The sequence below is a fragment of the Solanum dulcamara genome, chromosome 5, assembly GCF_947179165.1.
Source record: "Solanum dulcamara chromosome 5, daSolDulc1.2, whole genome shotgun sequence".
NCBI classification, from domain to species: domain Eukaryota; kingdom Viridiplantae; phylum Streptophyta; class Magnoliopsida; order Solanales; family Solanaceae; genus Solanum; species Solanum dulcamara.
This window is the reverse complement of record NC_077241.1, coordinates 79,184,506-79,202,000: the sequence shown is the minus strand read 5'-3', so window position 1 is coordinate 79,202,000 and position 17,495 is coordinate 79,184,506. Positions and strand designations below refer to the sequence as shown.

Sequence of the window (17,495 nt, the reverse complement as noted above, 5' to 3'; positions counted from 1 at the left end):
CTACTCATTCCTTAATAGTTTCCCAAAATCATTTGATAGCACATGTAAGAAAAAACAGCACCAAGAATAGCAATGAAAATGAAGCTAAGTACATATCCCCAAGAAGCCCCCAGGTTCCTTATACTAATTAGCAAGGAAATGCATTGCCTGTGATACATTCAACTTAAACAGAGTCCTTTAGTGAAAGTAATTGAGCACCGAATTTCCACACAGTATCCAAAGCCTTTTTTGGCGTTGTAAAAGTTAAGCAGCAGATACTCCTAGCATCAAAAGCACCTATATTGATATTAATCTGGTGCATATAGACACAGTTTCTAAGGGACTATAGCTCTGTCTCATTGCCAGCAGAGAGATAAACGAAGAGATTAAAATACACTTTGACCTACTGAATTGCACGCCTTATCAAGTTTCAAATTCAAATCTCAACATAGACCCAAAAAGAACACTAGGTGATTTCTTCCAATCTGTCCTAGCCATGTTGACAAAGTTACCTGGTACCTGTTGCTGGTGGAAGGTGGCAAGTATCCTGTGGAATTAGTCGAGGAGCCCAAAACAAATAATCAACAATCTATCCATGCTTTTTGTAGATTCAATTATTAGAAATCCATTTGCAAGCATAAACTCTAAGAGTCACTCTCATGGTTAACACCAAAGCATTCGGTACGCATTCCAGTAGATTCCAGTTTTTCTATATTCTATTGAATTCCTTACGCTTGCAATTATGTGGCTCACAATAAATGGATTTGAAATTTTTAGTACTGTCAAGTTCACATATAAACAATGTAGTTTTCTAGGTGAAAATTTTCATTCTCCTAGGAGTGTTGGAAATTAGTCGATCCAAATTGAAGTCTAACTACTTTAACATATGATATATAATGAATAAAAGAACAAACATTTAGCAACTGGCCTTGCCCAAAGAACTTCTTCACTTTAATTCCGTTGTCATCATAATGATTAAACCCAGATAGTCAAGTGGAAATCACACAATGCATATAACCTGTTCAAAGTTCAAACATTTCCTTTCATTATAAGATAAGGATGCATATCTCAGAACCAACCCTTCTATCTCGGGCTAAAACCTAAAACCCTCTTCAAGCACAATGCAAGAGAATGAGAACTTAGACATGAAAAAAATATACATCTAGCTATTAACAACAAGGAGCACACCAAAACTAGTCCAGAAGCAATATAGTTTAAAGATATCCTTCACATGCGCGTCTTGTTCTATATTTGAAATAACAAACAAATTTTAAAAGACTTGAGAAGAAAGTACTCTTACAAGTTATTTGTTACTCGATTGTTTCGATATGAGCTTTTTCCGCATTCTCTGTCCCTCGGGTTGAAAAAGGGCACACTAGGCTTTCAAGGTAGAATTGGGCATATTACTCGTCATGATAGTTAGTAACATCTGAATATCTTAATGATTCATCTTTTGAATTGTATATCATGGAAGTTGCTCCAAACACCGTCGATATTTCACCTTTATTTGACACGAAAAAGGTTGGCTCCTCGTCTAGATTATCTGGATACGTGATGGTAAACATCTTTATCCAAGATTCTTTAACTCCATACTCCTTCATAACCCAAGCACCTAAATGATCAGTTGTCTTAGAATTAGTAAAGACACAGAGATCACTTCCCAACTTTCCCACGCACAATTCGGTCTCTCCTTCTCCATAGGAGGGCTTCTCCATCTTTTCCCATTTCTCATAAGCTAAATCAAAAGAAATAACATTCTCGCCCAAGTGCTCATCAGGACCAGAAATATAAGTACCCCAATGAAGCTTCCCATCCACAAACGATCCTTCAGAAATTAATCTTTCCCCACAATAACTGGTACTTTTTTTGCTAGAGCATGTCCCATCACAATAATCAAAACTAGTCCAAGAATCATTCTTTAGACTATTGTCACGCCCCGGGAGGATACCCTAGACGTGGCCGGCACTCGAAGACCATTGCTTTTTCCCAAGCGAACCACTTGGTCCATTCACACATCCGTTCATTCAATCAATCAGCGGGAGACTTAAAATAAAGAGATAATTAGGTGGACAATTCCAATCAACAATCTAGCTCAAGGAAGAAAGGCCATGGGCCAACAATTCGAACTCCAATCTATGTCATTAAAATAGTCTGACAAGAACAATTCAAGGAATTAAAATACTCAATCGATCCATCACTATCTAGTCTATGAACCCTTTATCACTACTATCTAATTGGTGCCAATGACAGGTTCATGGCTACCTCAAATTAGAATGAAAAGACTAAACTCAACGCAAGAATAACATAAGTGGTATCCTCCGAATGTAGGGGAGGACTCATCGATAAGCTGAGTGTGAACAAATCCTCAACAGTGCGCCTATTGATGATCTCTTAGACCTGTCTCTGCATCATGAAACGATGCAGATCCAAATGGACGTCAGTACGTGGAATGTACGAGTATGTAATATGGCAGAATGAAACATACATCAAGGTAGAATAATATCGATTCAAATATCTCAAGTCAGAAAGATAAGAGAGATTCAATAAAGGTGTCATAAGTCTAAAGTAAGAATAGAGTTTAGACAGAGATCAGTCATATACAATTCAATCCAATCATGTACAATCGAATTCAATCCAATCATTTACAATTCGACCCAATCCAACCCAATCCAATCATATACAATCCGATCCAATCCAACGTATACAATCCAATCACATACCATCCAATCCAATCATATACCATGCAATCCAATCATGTACAATCCAATTCAATCCAATCATTTACAATTCGATCCAATCCAATCATATACAATCCTATCCAATCCAATCAAATCAAATCGTATACAATCCAATCATATACCATCAAATCCAATACAATCATATACAATCAACTCAACAATAAAGTCAAAGGACTCAGCTCAATAGATATGCAAATTAGAATTTAACAATATTTTACAATTCGACTCAATCATCTACAATCTCAATCAAACCAATCATATCATGCACAATCCACTCAATTTGGGTGTTTCTCTAATTGACAAACATCACCTATGAGCCAGTGATGTACAACAAGCCGACATTGTTGCCATGTCCGTTCAATACTTTCCCAGGGTATGAACGAATCAACCAATCATAGATCCATCAATCAATCAAGTCCTATCATTTCAGGATAATGAAATAGGGAAACATCCATATTTAACGGTCCAATCCCTTCCTACGTTGGCTACGTAGTTCATGAGATTCGAGTATGGACTATACTCTTACCCAATTCGGTGCTCAATACTCCTCCCAAGATTCAATATGCTCATATCTATCAGGTGAGTAAAATACTCATTTAGTCTCTTTGGACTTAGTTTCAAAACTCAATCAATCTGGTCTCATTGGACCTTCTTTCAAAATCAACTCATCTCAATCATCAAACTCTTATTTTTAAATTTGATACAATCTCAACTTAATGAATGCAGTAAATATTAGATGTATTTAAAACATGATTTTAACCCCTCAACTCAATCTCAAAATAGACGTTTTAATGTAAAAATGCTCAACTCGTTTATACTCAAAATACTCATGCTCAAAATGATAATTAAGAGACTTCTCAAACTCAAATCATGCTTAAACTTTTTCTAAATCAAAGATGAAAATAAATATTCTTTAAACTCAAAATAGTGCATAAATAATTTATTCGAAAACGTTCACAAATTGTTTTTTAAAACTCCTTCTCAAACAATCATTTATACTCAAGATCCTCATATGACTCCAATCAAATCAAATTATGCAAATCATATCATGTAGTCACAGTAGACTCCACTCCATTACATCTCAAAACATCATCATCACCATTACATCTTCATCAAACATTTCACTTTTTAAAGATGAATATCATTTTCATCATCATCAAACATCTTACTACAAAATCCTTATTTAATTCTATGTTCAATTTATAGAGACACAAATGACATTCTAGCTCTACCAAGGTTTCGTTCCTATTTATGTCATTCACATTCATAGCTATCCCAATTCATTCTTTTCATTCCAATCAATGCATATACATAATCATTTGTAGTCAATATGTAGCTATGGTTTATGAAATGAAATATGAAAAGTAATTATTCAAGAATTCAAGTCATGAAAATCATCAATCAATTAATAGTATGTAAAAATATTCTAGAGTTTTGAAAAAATTCAAGAAAACATTCATAGAAGGTTCAAGTCTTTCACAATTTCCATCCAACACATCTATGGGGCATACGGAAGAACTCAATCCATATTTTAGGTTAGCCTTACATACCTGAAATGAAGATTATCTCATCAAAAACCAAGGACATGACTTGAAGATCTTGAATCCTAACTCTTCTTCTCCTTTCTAGTCACTTCTCTCAAATCTCCTAAGGTGGAGGAGAGAAAACCTCCTTGGATATTATGAGGGAACTGATTTTTCAGTCCCAAAACCGCTAGGGTTATACTTGGGATAGGTGAAGAAAATTCCAGAATGCCCTTTCTCACGAAAAAAATCTAAAAAAATGGGTTCAAAACCCTGCAGGCGCAATAGTGGCGCCTGTGCCATCACCCAAACTACTGCAGCTAGTTTCGGGCGCGCTGCTGCCGCACCGCGTTAAGCCCATAAACTGCTGCAGCGGTAGTCTTTGGTAAAACGGTCATAACTTTTGACTCCAAACTCGGAATGAGTTAAACTCAGTGGAGTTGGAAAGAGGACTCAAAAACCTTTAATTTAATAGGTCGTGGGTCACCTAACTCTTAATATTCTGAAAGTTATGGTCATTTGAAGTTGACCCTTATATGGACTCATCCGAAAATTTAACCGATAGAAATACTTTGGACTTGGCTTAGTGTTAGAGATCCCTCATTAACCTAAATCACATCTAATACTCTTCAAATACTTAGGAATTGATCCTAACTCATAGACACAACTAAAAGTCATTCAGTTCGAGTCTATACGCATATGAAGAATGGTTCGAGTTTTCGCGAAAAAAAAATTAGGGTGTTACAACTATATACTTTGACCTCAATGTCATCTGAACCGCGAATAATATCATTATAAGAAATAATTACTACCTTATAATCATCAATGGAGCTCATTATATCCATAACCACATGCTGCACATTTGTTTTCTTTCGATCTAGGTCTAAAAAGAGGCAAATTCTTGTGTTTTCTAGTTATTGGATTCCATAAAAAGGGATTATTCTACGACACTATTGGCAAGATAAACCAATCCATTGCAAGAACCCATAACCTCAAATTGATGAATGTCGTTTTCAAAGGGAAAATCCAATTCAAGAGCCTCAGTAACAGAGTCAAGAAATAATTAAGAGGACATTCTTTATAATTCCATTTCTTTCCACCAACATCCACAAAAAGTACATGCTGAGTGTCTTCCTCATTCTTGTTCATAGCAGATAAACTGAGATGGGTCTTGATAAATTCAGGACTAGAGATTAAAGCAAGCCAAAATTTTGAAACCAACATGAATTTCAAGAGGAATTTTACTGGAAGCCTCGAGAGAATTTCAGTGATAGAGTTCTAGTGGCAGAATAGGAATAGTCAAAATTGAATCTTGCACTATATTTGATGGAAATTGAGTACCATTGGAGAATTCAGGTTCCATTTGAGTTGCACTTTCAAGGGTTTCACGGCTCAAAAATAAAATGACCATTTATATCCTGCTTGCTTAGAAATGTAGGATAAGACTCCGTTAGAATTTTGTGATCTAATTTTATTTTATTTTTAATTTCAAGGATATGGAGAGTTAAGTGTATCCAACTTTTTTTCTTATTTATTTTTTATATCTAGTCCCAACTGTCCCTACAAGTTTTTTTCGGCTTTCAACTATACTATTCCTTCTGTCTTAAATTATCCACTATGATTTTTAAAAATGATTTTCTCAAATTATTTATCTTTAAATGTTCAAGATAAAATTAATTATTTTTTGTATTTTATTCTTATTACTAATTATATTTTGAAACTACAAACACCTCAATTATGGAGAGACGGTACAAATAAAGTAAATATTTAATGAAGAAAGAGTACTTATTATGACATAAATATGAGTAAAAATAGTCAAAAACCTTAGTGATTAATATTTTCTTAAGGAGCGTGTAAAAGAGAAACACAACGGATAATTTGAGATAGAAGGAGTATATGGATATATTATCTTGTGAAATAAAATATTCTGGGATTGTTTTCTTTTTTTTGATGATCTGGGATTGTTATAAGAATTGAATGGAATAGAGTGTATTAGTAATGATTTAATTATGTTGACATTTTTTATCGACTTTATGATTTGTTGTATTAAATTACATGTATTGTATAATTTCAAAATAATACCGAATTGAGTATATTAGAATATGAATAGTTTTGATATTGTTAATGTCATGGTTTACTATGTATAAAATAGTACTAAATAAATATATAAGTAATATTGATATTTGTTGTACCAGACTTAAATTTATAACCAAACATTGTACTAAAATTTAGTACCAATATTATTCTACCTAATACACCTTACCAGACGACCTTTTATATATGTAGCATCAAAACCATAATTCAGAGCTAAGAAAAAAAATTGAGTAGCTTGCGCGGTAATTTCATGTTAGTTGGTCAGTGGAGTAGAAGGGTTTCGTTGGTGTTTAGAGTCTCAATATGATCTTATTTGATCAACGAGAAAATTTGAGTGACTGGATTTTCATCCCATATTCAAATTTGACTTTGATTGATCAGGCTTTATCCCTATCTTTACGAGGCTTTACGAGGCAGAGAGGTTGTTTCTGGTAAACCCTCGGCACTACAATGCATTACCAAAACAGGCATTCATATCAATCACATGATCATATTATGCTGTCAACCCACCCTTTGGTTTCTCTCTCTAGCTTCATCAATTGAATGACTCACAACAGATGCAATTCAACAAATAGAACCATGGTATAGGTGAATGCAGGTCTGTCAAACTATTAACATTTTTTCTGTAAGGATTAACTACTTCTCCATTCAGTGGCTTGGGTCAAAATTCCAAAATATCAATATATAGTTGAACGCATGACATATAGAGATAAGAGGCGTCCACATTTATAGACGTGAAGTATTTAATAAATCAATGAAGTGGGTTGAGAACCACAAGGTCTCGGGTTCAAATCCCAACAGAGACGACAAAAATACTAGGTGATTCTTCTCATTTGTCCTAGCCTTGATGGACATAGATACCCGGTACATGAGATTTTTCGTAATCGCCGAAGCGCTGGCTATTTCACTAGTAAGAAACTAAAGAAGATTATTCAGTTTGATGATACATTACAATTAGTTCTTGAATAGGAATGATTATCTATTATGCCAAAATATGATTTTCTTCGATAAGGTAAGTTTTAATATTAATGTTGGGGAAATCTCCATAACTATTCCAAACGGTAGACAAACCTAGCCACATATGGTTCCAGTAATGCGGGAAGATGGTTATGGAAAACTAACAGAAGAACAGTGACAAAGAGCACATAATAAACACGACTCGAGAGATAACTGGACCTCCATAAACACTATATACACAACACCGAAGGGTGTGGCCTAGTGGTGGTCAATCGAGTAAGTTGAGAACCATAAGGTCTCGGGTTCAAATTTCAACAAAGACAACAAAAACACTAGGTGATTTCTTATCATCTGAAAGTTGGCACGGACACCATGGTCATTCCAAAAACAAACGAACTATATACACAAGAAAATATACATCTAGCGATTAGCAGCAAGCTAGTCCAGAAGAAAAATAGTTTAAAGATAGCCTTCACATGCGTGTGTTGTTCAATATTTGAAATAACAAACAAATTTGAAAGAACTTGAGAAGTAAGTACTTACAAATTATTTGTTACTGGATTGTTTTGATCAGAGCTTTTTTCCGCCTTAGGTTTGTTGCGTTCCTTGCCACTTCAATTGAAAAAAGGACAAACTAGGCTTTCAACATAGATTCTCGAGCCATGAAAGTCATAACCATTAATAACATGTGGATATCTCCATGCGTCATCTTTTGAATTGTATATTATGGAAGTTGATCCAAACACCGCCAATATTTCACCTTTATTTGACATGAAAATAGTGGATGTAAACCGTGATTAATTGGATACCTGATGGTAAACTTCTTTATCTAAGACTTTTTAACCCCGTACTCATTCATAACCCAATCACTTAAATGAGTTCCCTTATAATCCCTAAAGACACAAAGATCACTTCCCAACGTTCCCACACACACATCAGTCTCCCCTACTCCATAGGAGGGCTTCTTCATCATTTCCCATTTCTCATTAGCTAAATCAAAAGAAATAATGTTCCTTTCCCATACGGCGATCACCGGAATTAGGAACAAAAGTAATAGTATCGAAATGAAGCTTCCCATTCGCAAAGAAAGTTGCGTCTGAACGAAGTAACCCCATTTTTCTATTAGAGCCTGAAGTATTTAATTGTAATATATCCCCAGAATAATCAACACAACTCAAAGAATTACTCTTTAGATTACATATTTTGATGGCAACAATATCTGTACCATCATAATTAGTATAAATACCCACTACTTTATAATCGTCATGGAGCTCATCATATCCAAATCCATATATGGGACGATTGTTCTTCATCCATCTAAGTCTAAAATTAGGCAAATTCTTATGCATTCTAGTTGTTGGATTCCATAAAATCGAACATTTTGAATAATCGTTATGCCATTTGGAAGGGGAAAATGAAAGACTTGCTTCATGTCAAGAATTTTTATCAACCAGTCTTTACCACTGTAAAGCCTGATAATAAAACAGATGAAGAGTGGAATCTATTGCATAGACAGGTGTGTGGATTTTTTAGGCAGTGGGTTGACGATAATGTGTTGAACCATATTTCTGGAGAGACGCATGCTCGTACCCTATGGGAGCATCTTGAAAGTTTGTATGCTCGAAAGACTGGGAACAACAAAATGTTCTTAAAAAGTAAATCTTAGGTTTAAAATATCATGATGGTTCCCGATGACAGATCAACTGAATAATTTTCAGGAAATTATGAACCAGTTATCTGCTATGGGTATTAAATTTGACGAAGAAATTTAAGGCTTGCTTCTACTTGGTTCCCTACCAGACTCTTGGGAAACATTTAGAACTTCATTGTCAAATTCTACTCCGGATGGTGTGTTCTCTATGGATTCCATCAAGAGTAGTGTCTTGAACGAAGAGATGAGAAGAAAATCTCATGGTTCTTCTTCTTCGTCGGATGTCCTAGTAACTGGCTCCAGAGGGAGAAATAAAAATCGTGGTTCTCAGAATAGAGAACATAGCAGGAGAAAATACAGAGGCAGACTTAGAGATATTGAGTGTTATCATTGTGGCATGAAAGGACACACAAAGAAGTTCTGCCGGAAATTGAAGAGGGAGAACAAAGACAATGAGGAAAATAAAGAAGAAAGCAATGAAAATTGCCTAGCCATCATCTCCACCAAAAATCTTGTTATAGTCCTTGATGCAGATTTGATAAATATTGCTTGTGATGAGTCAAGCTGGGTTGTGGACACTGGTGCCGCATCTCATGTGACATAAAGGAGGAAATTTTTCTCTTCCTATTCTCCTGGTGACTTTGGAACCTTGAGTATGAATAATGAGACTGTATCTAGGGTGGTTGGTGTTGGTACAATCTGTTTAGAAACTAGTATTGGAACTAAACTAGTTTTGAACAATGTAAAACATGCACTTGATGTTCGCCTCAGGTAGGTGGAAAACACGCGAGGTGTCAACTGTGTAAAAAGTGTCAAGATGACACATTCAACCCTTACTTGAGGTGTCTAAAATGAACATCTCCAGATTTAGGTGTCTAAGTGAAAGTTGGTGCCAACTTTAGGGGGCCACTGATGGGTTTCGCCATTATTTAACTAATGAACATTCTTAGTTTAGTTAAATTATCTGTACTTTTTTGATGTTTAAGCATGTAATGAAATCTTTCTCACCTAATACTTTTTTTATAGACTATATTACTTGTGTATATTCCTTTCATTTGAGTTGCTCTATCATAATCCGCACCCTAATTGTTGACATGGAAATTATTCTTGAAAGTGTAACTTATAGTTGGCCATGTGAGAATATATGCTGTGACTGATATAGTCTAACATTCGAACTGGAAATTTTTCAGCAGATTGTTTCCGTTATAATTTTTGCATGTACCACGTAATTGTTAAAACTGCGTGAGTCATTTTTGGCCCATTTTTTTTAATTTCTGCATGTACGATGTAACTGTTAAAACTGCGACAAATCATTCGTGAGTCATTGCATAATCTATTTGAAGGGAAGATAAATATATGTAACTTTCTGCTCATGTTTGTACACATTACTACATACATACATGCATATAATTTGGACAAATCGATAATGGTAATTAATATGTAAGAGTAATAACCATTAATACTTGTACCTCGAGTGACTTTTGTTTTATTTGTATGTAAAATATCCTAAGTAATATTATAGAACTACTAACATCATTAATTTTTTGTCTTTACAAAATAATAATTACCTTATGTAATTAACCCGGTTGTTTTAATAAAGCCTCTTATAACATAGTTAAACTTCAGGAATATGGTAAACAGAAGAAACAAGATTAGTAAATGTTGCAGTCCATTATCTTCAGAGGGAAAAAAAATCCTACTATAGTAAACTTCTTTTCAATTAAGCTATTCAGTATGAGTGAACAAGTTTCTACATGTATAAAGATTATCTAGCAATGAGGTTAGTAGATTAGCTATAAAACAATGTGACACATGCAATTAGGCTACTGCTAACAAGAATCAACAGCCAACCTCGACTTGTCGTGAATGTGGTTTGGAATCTATGTGAAATTAACTTAAGAATTGCAATACATGAGAAAGATAAGCTGATTGAGAAAACAGCCAGCTCTTTCTTTTCCAAACTCTTTTGGTCATTCACAACCTTTTCGACGTCTAATCTGCAAAAGAAGTTCAAAGCAAAGAACAAGAAAGAAAAATCAGTTCAGATTAGAGAGTTGAATAAATAATACAACTTGATCACAATCTTCCAAATATGAAACAAATTTATCCACTAGGAAATTTTATCATCCATTTTAATTTTCAATACAGTTTTACCAACTAAACCAATGACCATCGTCATTCCATTGCAAGTTAGGAAGAATCAAACAAGACAGACATCTCTTTCTTACAAACAATATTTTAGCTTCTTGATCAGATTCTTATTCTGAGTTTAACACAAAAAACTGCTCAATCCTCAATAGTTCCACAAAATCATTTGCCAGCACATGTAAGAGAAAACAGCACCAAGAATAGCAATGAAAATGAAGCTAAGTACATATCCCCCTCGTTAAATTCGAAGTCTCCTCATACCAATTGCCTGTGACACACTCAACTCTCAACTTAAATAGAATCCCTTTAGTGAAAGTAATTACGCACCGAATTTTTTTGTTGTTGTAAAAGTTTAGCAGCAGATACTGCTAGCATCAAAAGCACCTACACTTTCTAATTGACTACAGCTCTGTGTCACTGCTAGCAGAGATATTAAAATATCACTTGGCCTATTGAAATGCACACTTTTTTTGTAGTGAATCAGTCATATTAATGTTGGGGAAGTCCTCATTAGTATACCAAAAGGTATAGAAACCTAGCCCCATATTGTTCTCTATAATGCAGGAATATGGTTATGGAAAGCTAAGAGAAGAACAATGACAAAGAGCACATAATACACTCGAGTCAAGAAATAACTTGACCTCCAGAAACACTATATACACAAGTAAAATAGGCAATGAAAAGTGATATCAGATGAATGGAAAGATATACTTGACAATCTACCCAAGCACCTTCTGGGTTCAACTAATTTGATACAACAAATAATACATCATTTTCAGGCATAATTAATGCGATAATGTGACAAGAGAGGATTGCTCAAGTGATAAGCACCCTCCATCTCCAACCATAAGGTTGCAGATTTGAGTCGCCAAGGGAGCAAAAAAGGGGAAGCTCTTAGGGAGGAGTAAAAAGAAAAGCAATTTTGTGACAACATGGTTATCATCAAAGCTTTCCACACGATTTTGAATAGATTTCAAGTTCTCACACTTTTGTTGTCATATGAACTCGACTCAAGAAATAACTAGACTGCCAGAAATGATTTACGCACAAGTAGAATACGCAAAAGGAAAAAACTATATCAGTCTGAGAAACGAATAATCAACAACCTATCCATGCTTTTTGTAGATTCAATAATTAGAAATCCATTTGCAAGCATAAACTCTAAGGGGTCGTTTGGTACAAAGATTAATAACGCAGGGATTAGTAACACCATCAAGTTCATTGCTTCGCACCTAATCTTGTGTTTGGTTTAAAACTCTACAAAAAGCTTCTTTTCAATTATACCCTTGAATTATTATAGGATTTTCTATTTCATGTAATTGGGTCAAGGTAGATAATTGCCGGACAACATTATTTTTTTGTGGCCTTCTAATTGGCTAGGAGATGAAAAATTTTATCGCCACGTTTGCTATTTTCTCACTTGAATTATTTGAGGATAAATAATTTTCATCTTAATAAATTGATCACTCACAAAACGTCAATTTTCAATTTAATAAAGATAGACCATCTACTTTTAAAACTAAAAAGACGGTAAACAACAGTAAAATCAAAAAAACCATCTACGTTTACACATAAAAATTGCAAGTTGTAGTTTTAATATGGAGTTAATATCTTAAAAATTCACTCAATTTTGAGAATTTATCTAGCAAAGTCATTCAACTTTGTTTTGTGTCAATAAAATCACTCAATTAGCAACTGGCCTCGCCCAAACAACTTATTCACTTTCATTCTGATGTCAGCCTAATTCCTAACGATCAAAGCCAGATTGTCAAGTGGAAATCACACAATGCTTATAGCCTGTTCAAAGTTCAAGCACTCCCTTTCATTTCTAAGATAGGATGCTTCTCTCAAACCAACCCTTCTATCTCGGGATGAAACCTAAAACCCTCTTCAAGCACGATGTGAAATCACCGAGCTAGGATTTTAGAGGTCCGTATGCAGTTTCCAGTACATGTTGCAGTTTGTCCTACATGACTAATTTTTGCTTCTCCCCATTCAAACTAAATATTATAAAGAAATTTTCCAACAGGTACTGGAAGCAGCAGCAGGGTTTTCCATTGCTCGCCCAGAGCTTTATATTCTAGTTGCCAAATAGAATCTTACACCTTTAGTAACAACCCCTTTGTACTCATGTAAGATAAAATGTATGAAGAAGTGTGTAACAGACTACTACATTGCCAGTTGATTTATGATTGGGTCACAATGCATATCATTTACCTATCTTGACCATGAAAAATAGGGACTCGAAATCATCAAAAGTCGACCTAGGTTTTACAAAGTAGAATTCTTCGGATCAAATAAAGGGAAAACTACTGAGTCGTCCTACATGAATTGCTTTGAAACAATAAAAGTCAAATATGCCAATAGAAGAACCTCTTTTTCTCCGAATGCATAACGTTGTGATGCATGAAAACACAAGCTAAACTCTCTAATTGTATTTGTTTTACAAAATATTAAAGGATCTTTCAGAGATTAACTTTTTCCTGTCCATTGCCTCATTTTTTCTAGGAACAGGAAATATAATTATGCTCAGAAAGCTGCTTTCAGCTTTGCATTTTAAACTACTACTATTACAAAAAAAAAAAAAAAGCTCCAGATTTTCTTTTTTGAGGTGTTAGAGAAACATAAGATAAGATCTAAAATGGACCATTTACTCACAACATCAAACTCCTACTAACCTCTTAAAATTTTGAAATTCCTATAGCTTCAGGGTTTCAAGTTATTTTAAAACTTCTATACTCACGTTGAGATACAGCAAATCTGCAGCTACCGGGAACACAAACCTTAAAGAAGAAGGAATCAAGATAAACAGATGCAATTCACTCGGATAATAACACAAAACCAAGTTATAGTATAAGGAAACAAGTTTGTTAAGGGGGTTACATGAGATCTACTACCTTAGCATGCGATTTCCGTAGACCAATAAATCCAATTGAGCTGAGACAGAAGCTTTCCAAGATTCAAGATCACTTCTTTGTTTCTCCTGAAAGGAAAAAGAACTTGCTTTTTATGACTGAAATGTGTGCATTAGTCTGCTCATTAGCAACAAAAAGGAAATAGTTAGGCACACCATATTATCTTTCCATTTCAGAAGATCCTTGATCTCCAATTTGCTTTTCTCTAGGAGATCTGAAACTTGAGAAATTTCATTATCTAGCTCAGGCAGAATGTCACCTTGCCTCATGCTCAGCTCTTTAATGTACTTCTCCAGGACAGATAAGTTCAACTCAAGCGCTCTCACCTTCTGCAGCAGTATTTTTAGGACTGCATCGCCATGTGTTCTGCCATTTGACTGCTGCCTATGCTTTTTTATAAACTCATGGCCATTGGTTATGGTTTGTTTTTTCCTTGTTGCATCTAAATTAAGACCTTGCCCTTCATCAAAATTTTCTACCCCCTTGTTTGCAGACTCAACCAAATTTTGAACGACACCCTTTGTTTCATGGTAGTCAGAACCTGAATCTGGTATCATAGACCGCAGAGCAGTTTTGTTAAGATTTTCCATTTTATCATGAGAAGATTCAGGGGAATTGACAATAAGATCCTCAAGCATCTGTTCTATTGCATCAATACCATATACCTCGATAAAACTGATAGTACAATAAAATTCAGAACCATAATGCGTGAGTAAATTTAGCTTCAAGTATCTAAGCCACTTTGGTTCAGGTAGCTTAAAACACTGACCATGCTTGACATTTTCAGCAACAAAAGTTCCTAGTGGATTCCATGTCTCAGTTGGATATACCAAACTCCCGGATAATTCAAATTCTTTTAGCATAGATGAATAGTGCTCGAAATTTGCAATTTTGACTGCATCAACTAGAGTTTCATCTGCAAGCTCAATAACAAAGAATTTCCTGACCACAGAACAAGGGTTCCTGAGATACTTATCATGATCCTTGTTCAGTATGTTGGTTGCTCCCTTTGCTTCTTTATTGTGGGCCACCACTTTAGCACCCTTGGATGACGAGGCATAATTGTAAGGTGTACCATCAGGCTCGAGCCTGTGGGTGATATTTACTAACTGACTTGCTGTGCTCCCTCTCTTTTCTTGTTTTGTAATGCTTCTGAATTCTTCCAAATTTGGATAGGTCAAGTGAGTTCTACCATTTAGTAGCCGATCTTCATTACGAAGGATATGCACTACTTGTGGCTGCATTTGGCATATCAACATATTGTAACCTAAAATAGTTGAAACTGCATCCTCCAATGCACTTGTTTTCTGAAGTGAATGCTCAGGGATTGCATTGTAATTCGTAAGACTACAAGAATCATTAATCTTAACTGATATGTTGAGTTCCAATAGTACTTCAGTTTTACTGCTCTTCCCTCCGCTTTCTAGAAGCGGTTGAGTGGACCTGTTGAACTCTCTATCGTTAACACTATAATTGGTTACAGTCTCAGCATAGGCAAGAGAAATCCCTGCACAAAATTCCATTGAGACGATATATATCATTCAGAGAACTAATATACGAGATATAAAAGATCATCACTATCCTATTCTCTCTGTATAGATATATCATTCTCCACATGCTACTGTAGCCTCAAGCTTCAAGTTTTCCAACTACAGAAATTGACATTTGGGTGAGAGTTAAAGCACCATTAAACATGAAGAGTAAAATAGTTCTGAACGAACAACGCCATAATCCGAGGAAAGAAGAGGAAAGAAAAAGAACAGTAGAAGCTACTAAAAACTTCACAGGAAAATTGAGTCTAATAAGAGAAAAGCTTACTCATGCCCAGTGTTTATGCCAAACCAATAAGTACATCTCATGTGTCATCTTTTTCACTTAAATTTTACAAGGTATTGTTTATAAATCTATAAAAACAAGAACTTTTAATATTTATTCACTTACTTTCAAACTCCATAAACAACAAACTTCAAGCATTGGAAGAATTCACTTTAATTTTCTTAAAGATGACTCATAATAAACAAATGAAAACCGAAAAACAAACCCAAGTCATCTCAGTTGTAACTTGTAACTAAGTTCCTCCTTGAACTAAATTAACTAAATTTGTAAACACCATATGCCCAAGTAAGTCGTTTTAAACAGCTAATAGCACTGACTTATACACTAATGTTCATTCAAGAGGACAGTCATCAAGAAAGAAACAAAGGATCTTTTTTCTATTAAGCTCTTCCTTGAGCTAAATTAGCTAAATTTGTAAGCACCATGTGCCCAAGTATTTTTTTTTTCTTAAAAGCTAATAGCAGTATAGCAGTGAATTTCACTAAATATTCATCTAAGAGGACAGTGACCAAGAAAGTAACAACAGGTCTTTTTCTACTAAGCTCCTCCAGGAACTAAATTAGCTAAATTTGTAAACACCATGTGCCCAAGTACAACAACATACCCAGTGTTAATCCCACAAATGGAGTCTGAGCAGGTACAATGTATATGGACCTTACCCCTACCTTGAGAGGTAGAGAGCCTATTTCTGATAGATACTCAGCTCAAGTAAGTCTTTTTAGACATTTAATAGAACCCAATTACTCTCTAAATGTTCATTCAAGAGGACAGTCACCAAGAAAGCAACAAAGGATCTTTTTTCTACTAAGCTCCTCATGGAGCTAAATTAGCTAAATTTGTAAACACCATATACCCAAGTTTGTCTTTTTAAGCATTTAATAACACTGAATCACACTAAAATGTTCATTTACGAAGACAATCACCAAGAAAGTAACAAAGGGTCATTAGCATTCACATAAAAAACTTCTTCTTTTTTGTTTTTTTTTCAAATTACCCAAGTTAGAAAAATCATTATAAGAAAGTGGGGATGTAATATAATGGGAAAAAAAAACAAATGGGTAGACGAAATTTTACCTCCATATCCATAAACAAACAGAGAATAGAAAAGGAGAAAGGCACAGAAAATAGAAAAGAAGAGCCGCAAAAACAGCTGAGGTTTGGAGACTACATCGTTGTATACGACATTACGAGGTTTCTTCATCTCTTCTCAATAATAAATTTCATGATTGGGAGTCCATTGCATAGAGTACAGGTTTTGTTTTATTGAGTTTTGATCAGAGGAAAGAGAAATAAGATGAAGAAAAAGTGCATCTTGTTTTGTGTGGTTTTTTGAGGAGTTTTTGTGAATTTTTCGTGAAGAACAAATGCATTGAATTCCCCAACTAGCGGAAACTTTTTCCTTTTTTATCACATTGAAATTTATAGTCTATCCAAAGGCATAAAGGTAAACATACATTTAATTTGATCTCATTTTAATGTTTCAAGAAAAAGAAAAAAAAATCGTATTTTAATCTTAACATCCACTATTTATTCATCAAATTATTTGTCAAGATTATTCATCGATTAATATGAATATTATGATAAAATATGTATTTTCATTTATGATGTCTTAAACTATAAAATTCATTTTAAATAAATAAAAGTACATATAAGA

At 34.6% G+C, this 17,495-nt stretch overlaps 2 protein-coding genes across 2 annotated transcripts; both read right to left on the bottom strand.

The window, feature by feature from the left end:
- Nucleotides 1-1,382: 1,382 nt before the first annotated feature.
- LOC129890814 (F-box protein CPR1-like) lies at nt 1,383-8,406 on the bottom strand. The gene is made up of 2 exons (XM_055966290.1): nt 8,316-8,406; nt 1,383-1,804 (listed from the first exon to the last, which is right to left on the bottom strand). The coding sequence occupies exons 1-2, from the start codon at nt 8,404-8,406 to the stop codon at nt 1,383-1,385; spliced, it is 513 nt and encodes a 170-aa protein (XP_055822265.1).
- Nucleotides 8,407-10,642: 2,236 nt separating this feature from the next.
- On the bottom strand, nt 10,643-17,237 carry LOC129890178 (SUN domain-containing protein 5). The gene is made up of 4 exons (XM_055965734.1): nt 16,916-17,237; nt 14,161-15,512; nt 13,988-14,073; nt 10,643-10,939 (listed from the first exon to the last, which is right to left on the bottom strand). Exons 1-4 carry the CDS (start codon nt 17,040-17,042, stop codon nt 10,732-10,734), a joined length of 1,773 nt encoding a protein of 590 aa, XP_055821709.1. The 5' UTR covers nt 17,043-17,237; the 3' UTR covers nt 10,643-10,731.
- Between the last annotated feature and the right edge of the window lie 258 nt (nt 17,238-17,495).

Bases quoted from the DNA above. Each gene is read 5' to 3' on its own strand.
- LOC129890178 (XM_055965734.1), bottom strand. From the start codon at position 17,042: ATGAAGAAACCTCGTAATGTCGTATACAACGATGTAGTCTCCAAACCT. The intron at 15,513-16,915 runs GTAAAATTTCGT...AATTTTGTGCAG, and splicing joins GTTTGTTTATGGATATGGAG to GGATTTCTCTTGCCTATGCT. The intron at 10,940-13,987 runs GTAGTAGATCTC...CTTCTTTTGCAG, and splicing joins TACGGAAATCGCATGCTAAG to ATTAGACGTCGAAAAGGTTG.
- LOC129890814 (XM_055966290.1), bottom strand. From the start codon at position 8,406: ATGGGGTTACTTCGTTCAGACGCAACTTTCTTTGCGAATGGGAAGCTT. The intron at 1,805-8,315 runs GTATGGGAAAGG...TAATTTCTGAAG, and splicing joins TCCTAATTCCGGTGATCGCC to GATCGTTTGTGGATGGGAAG.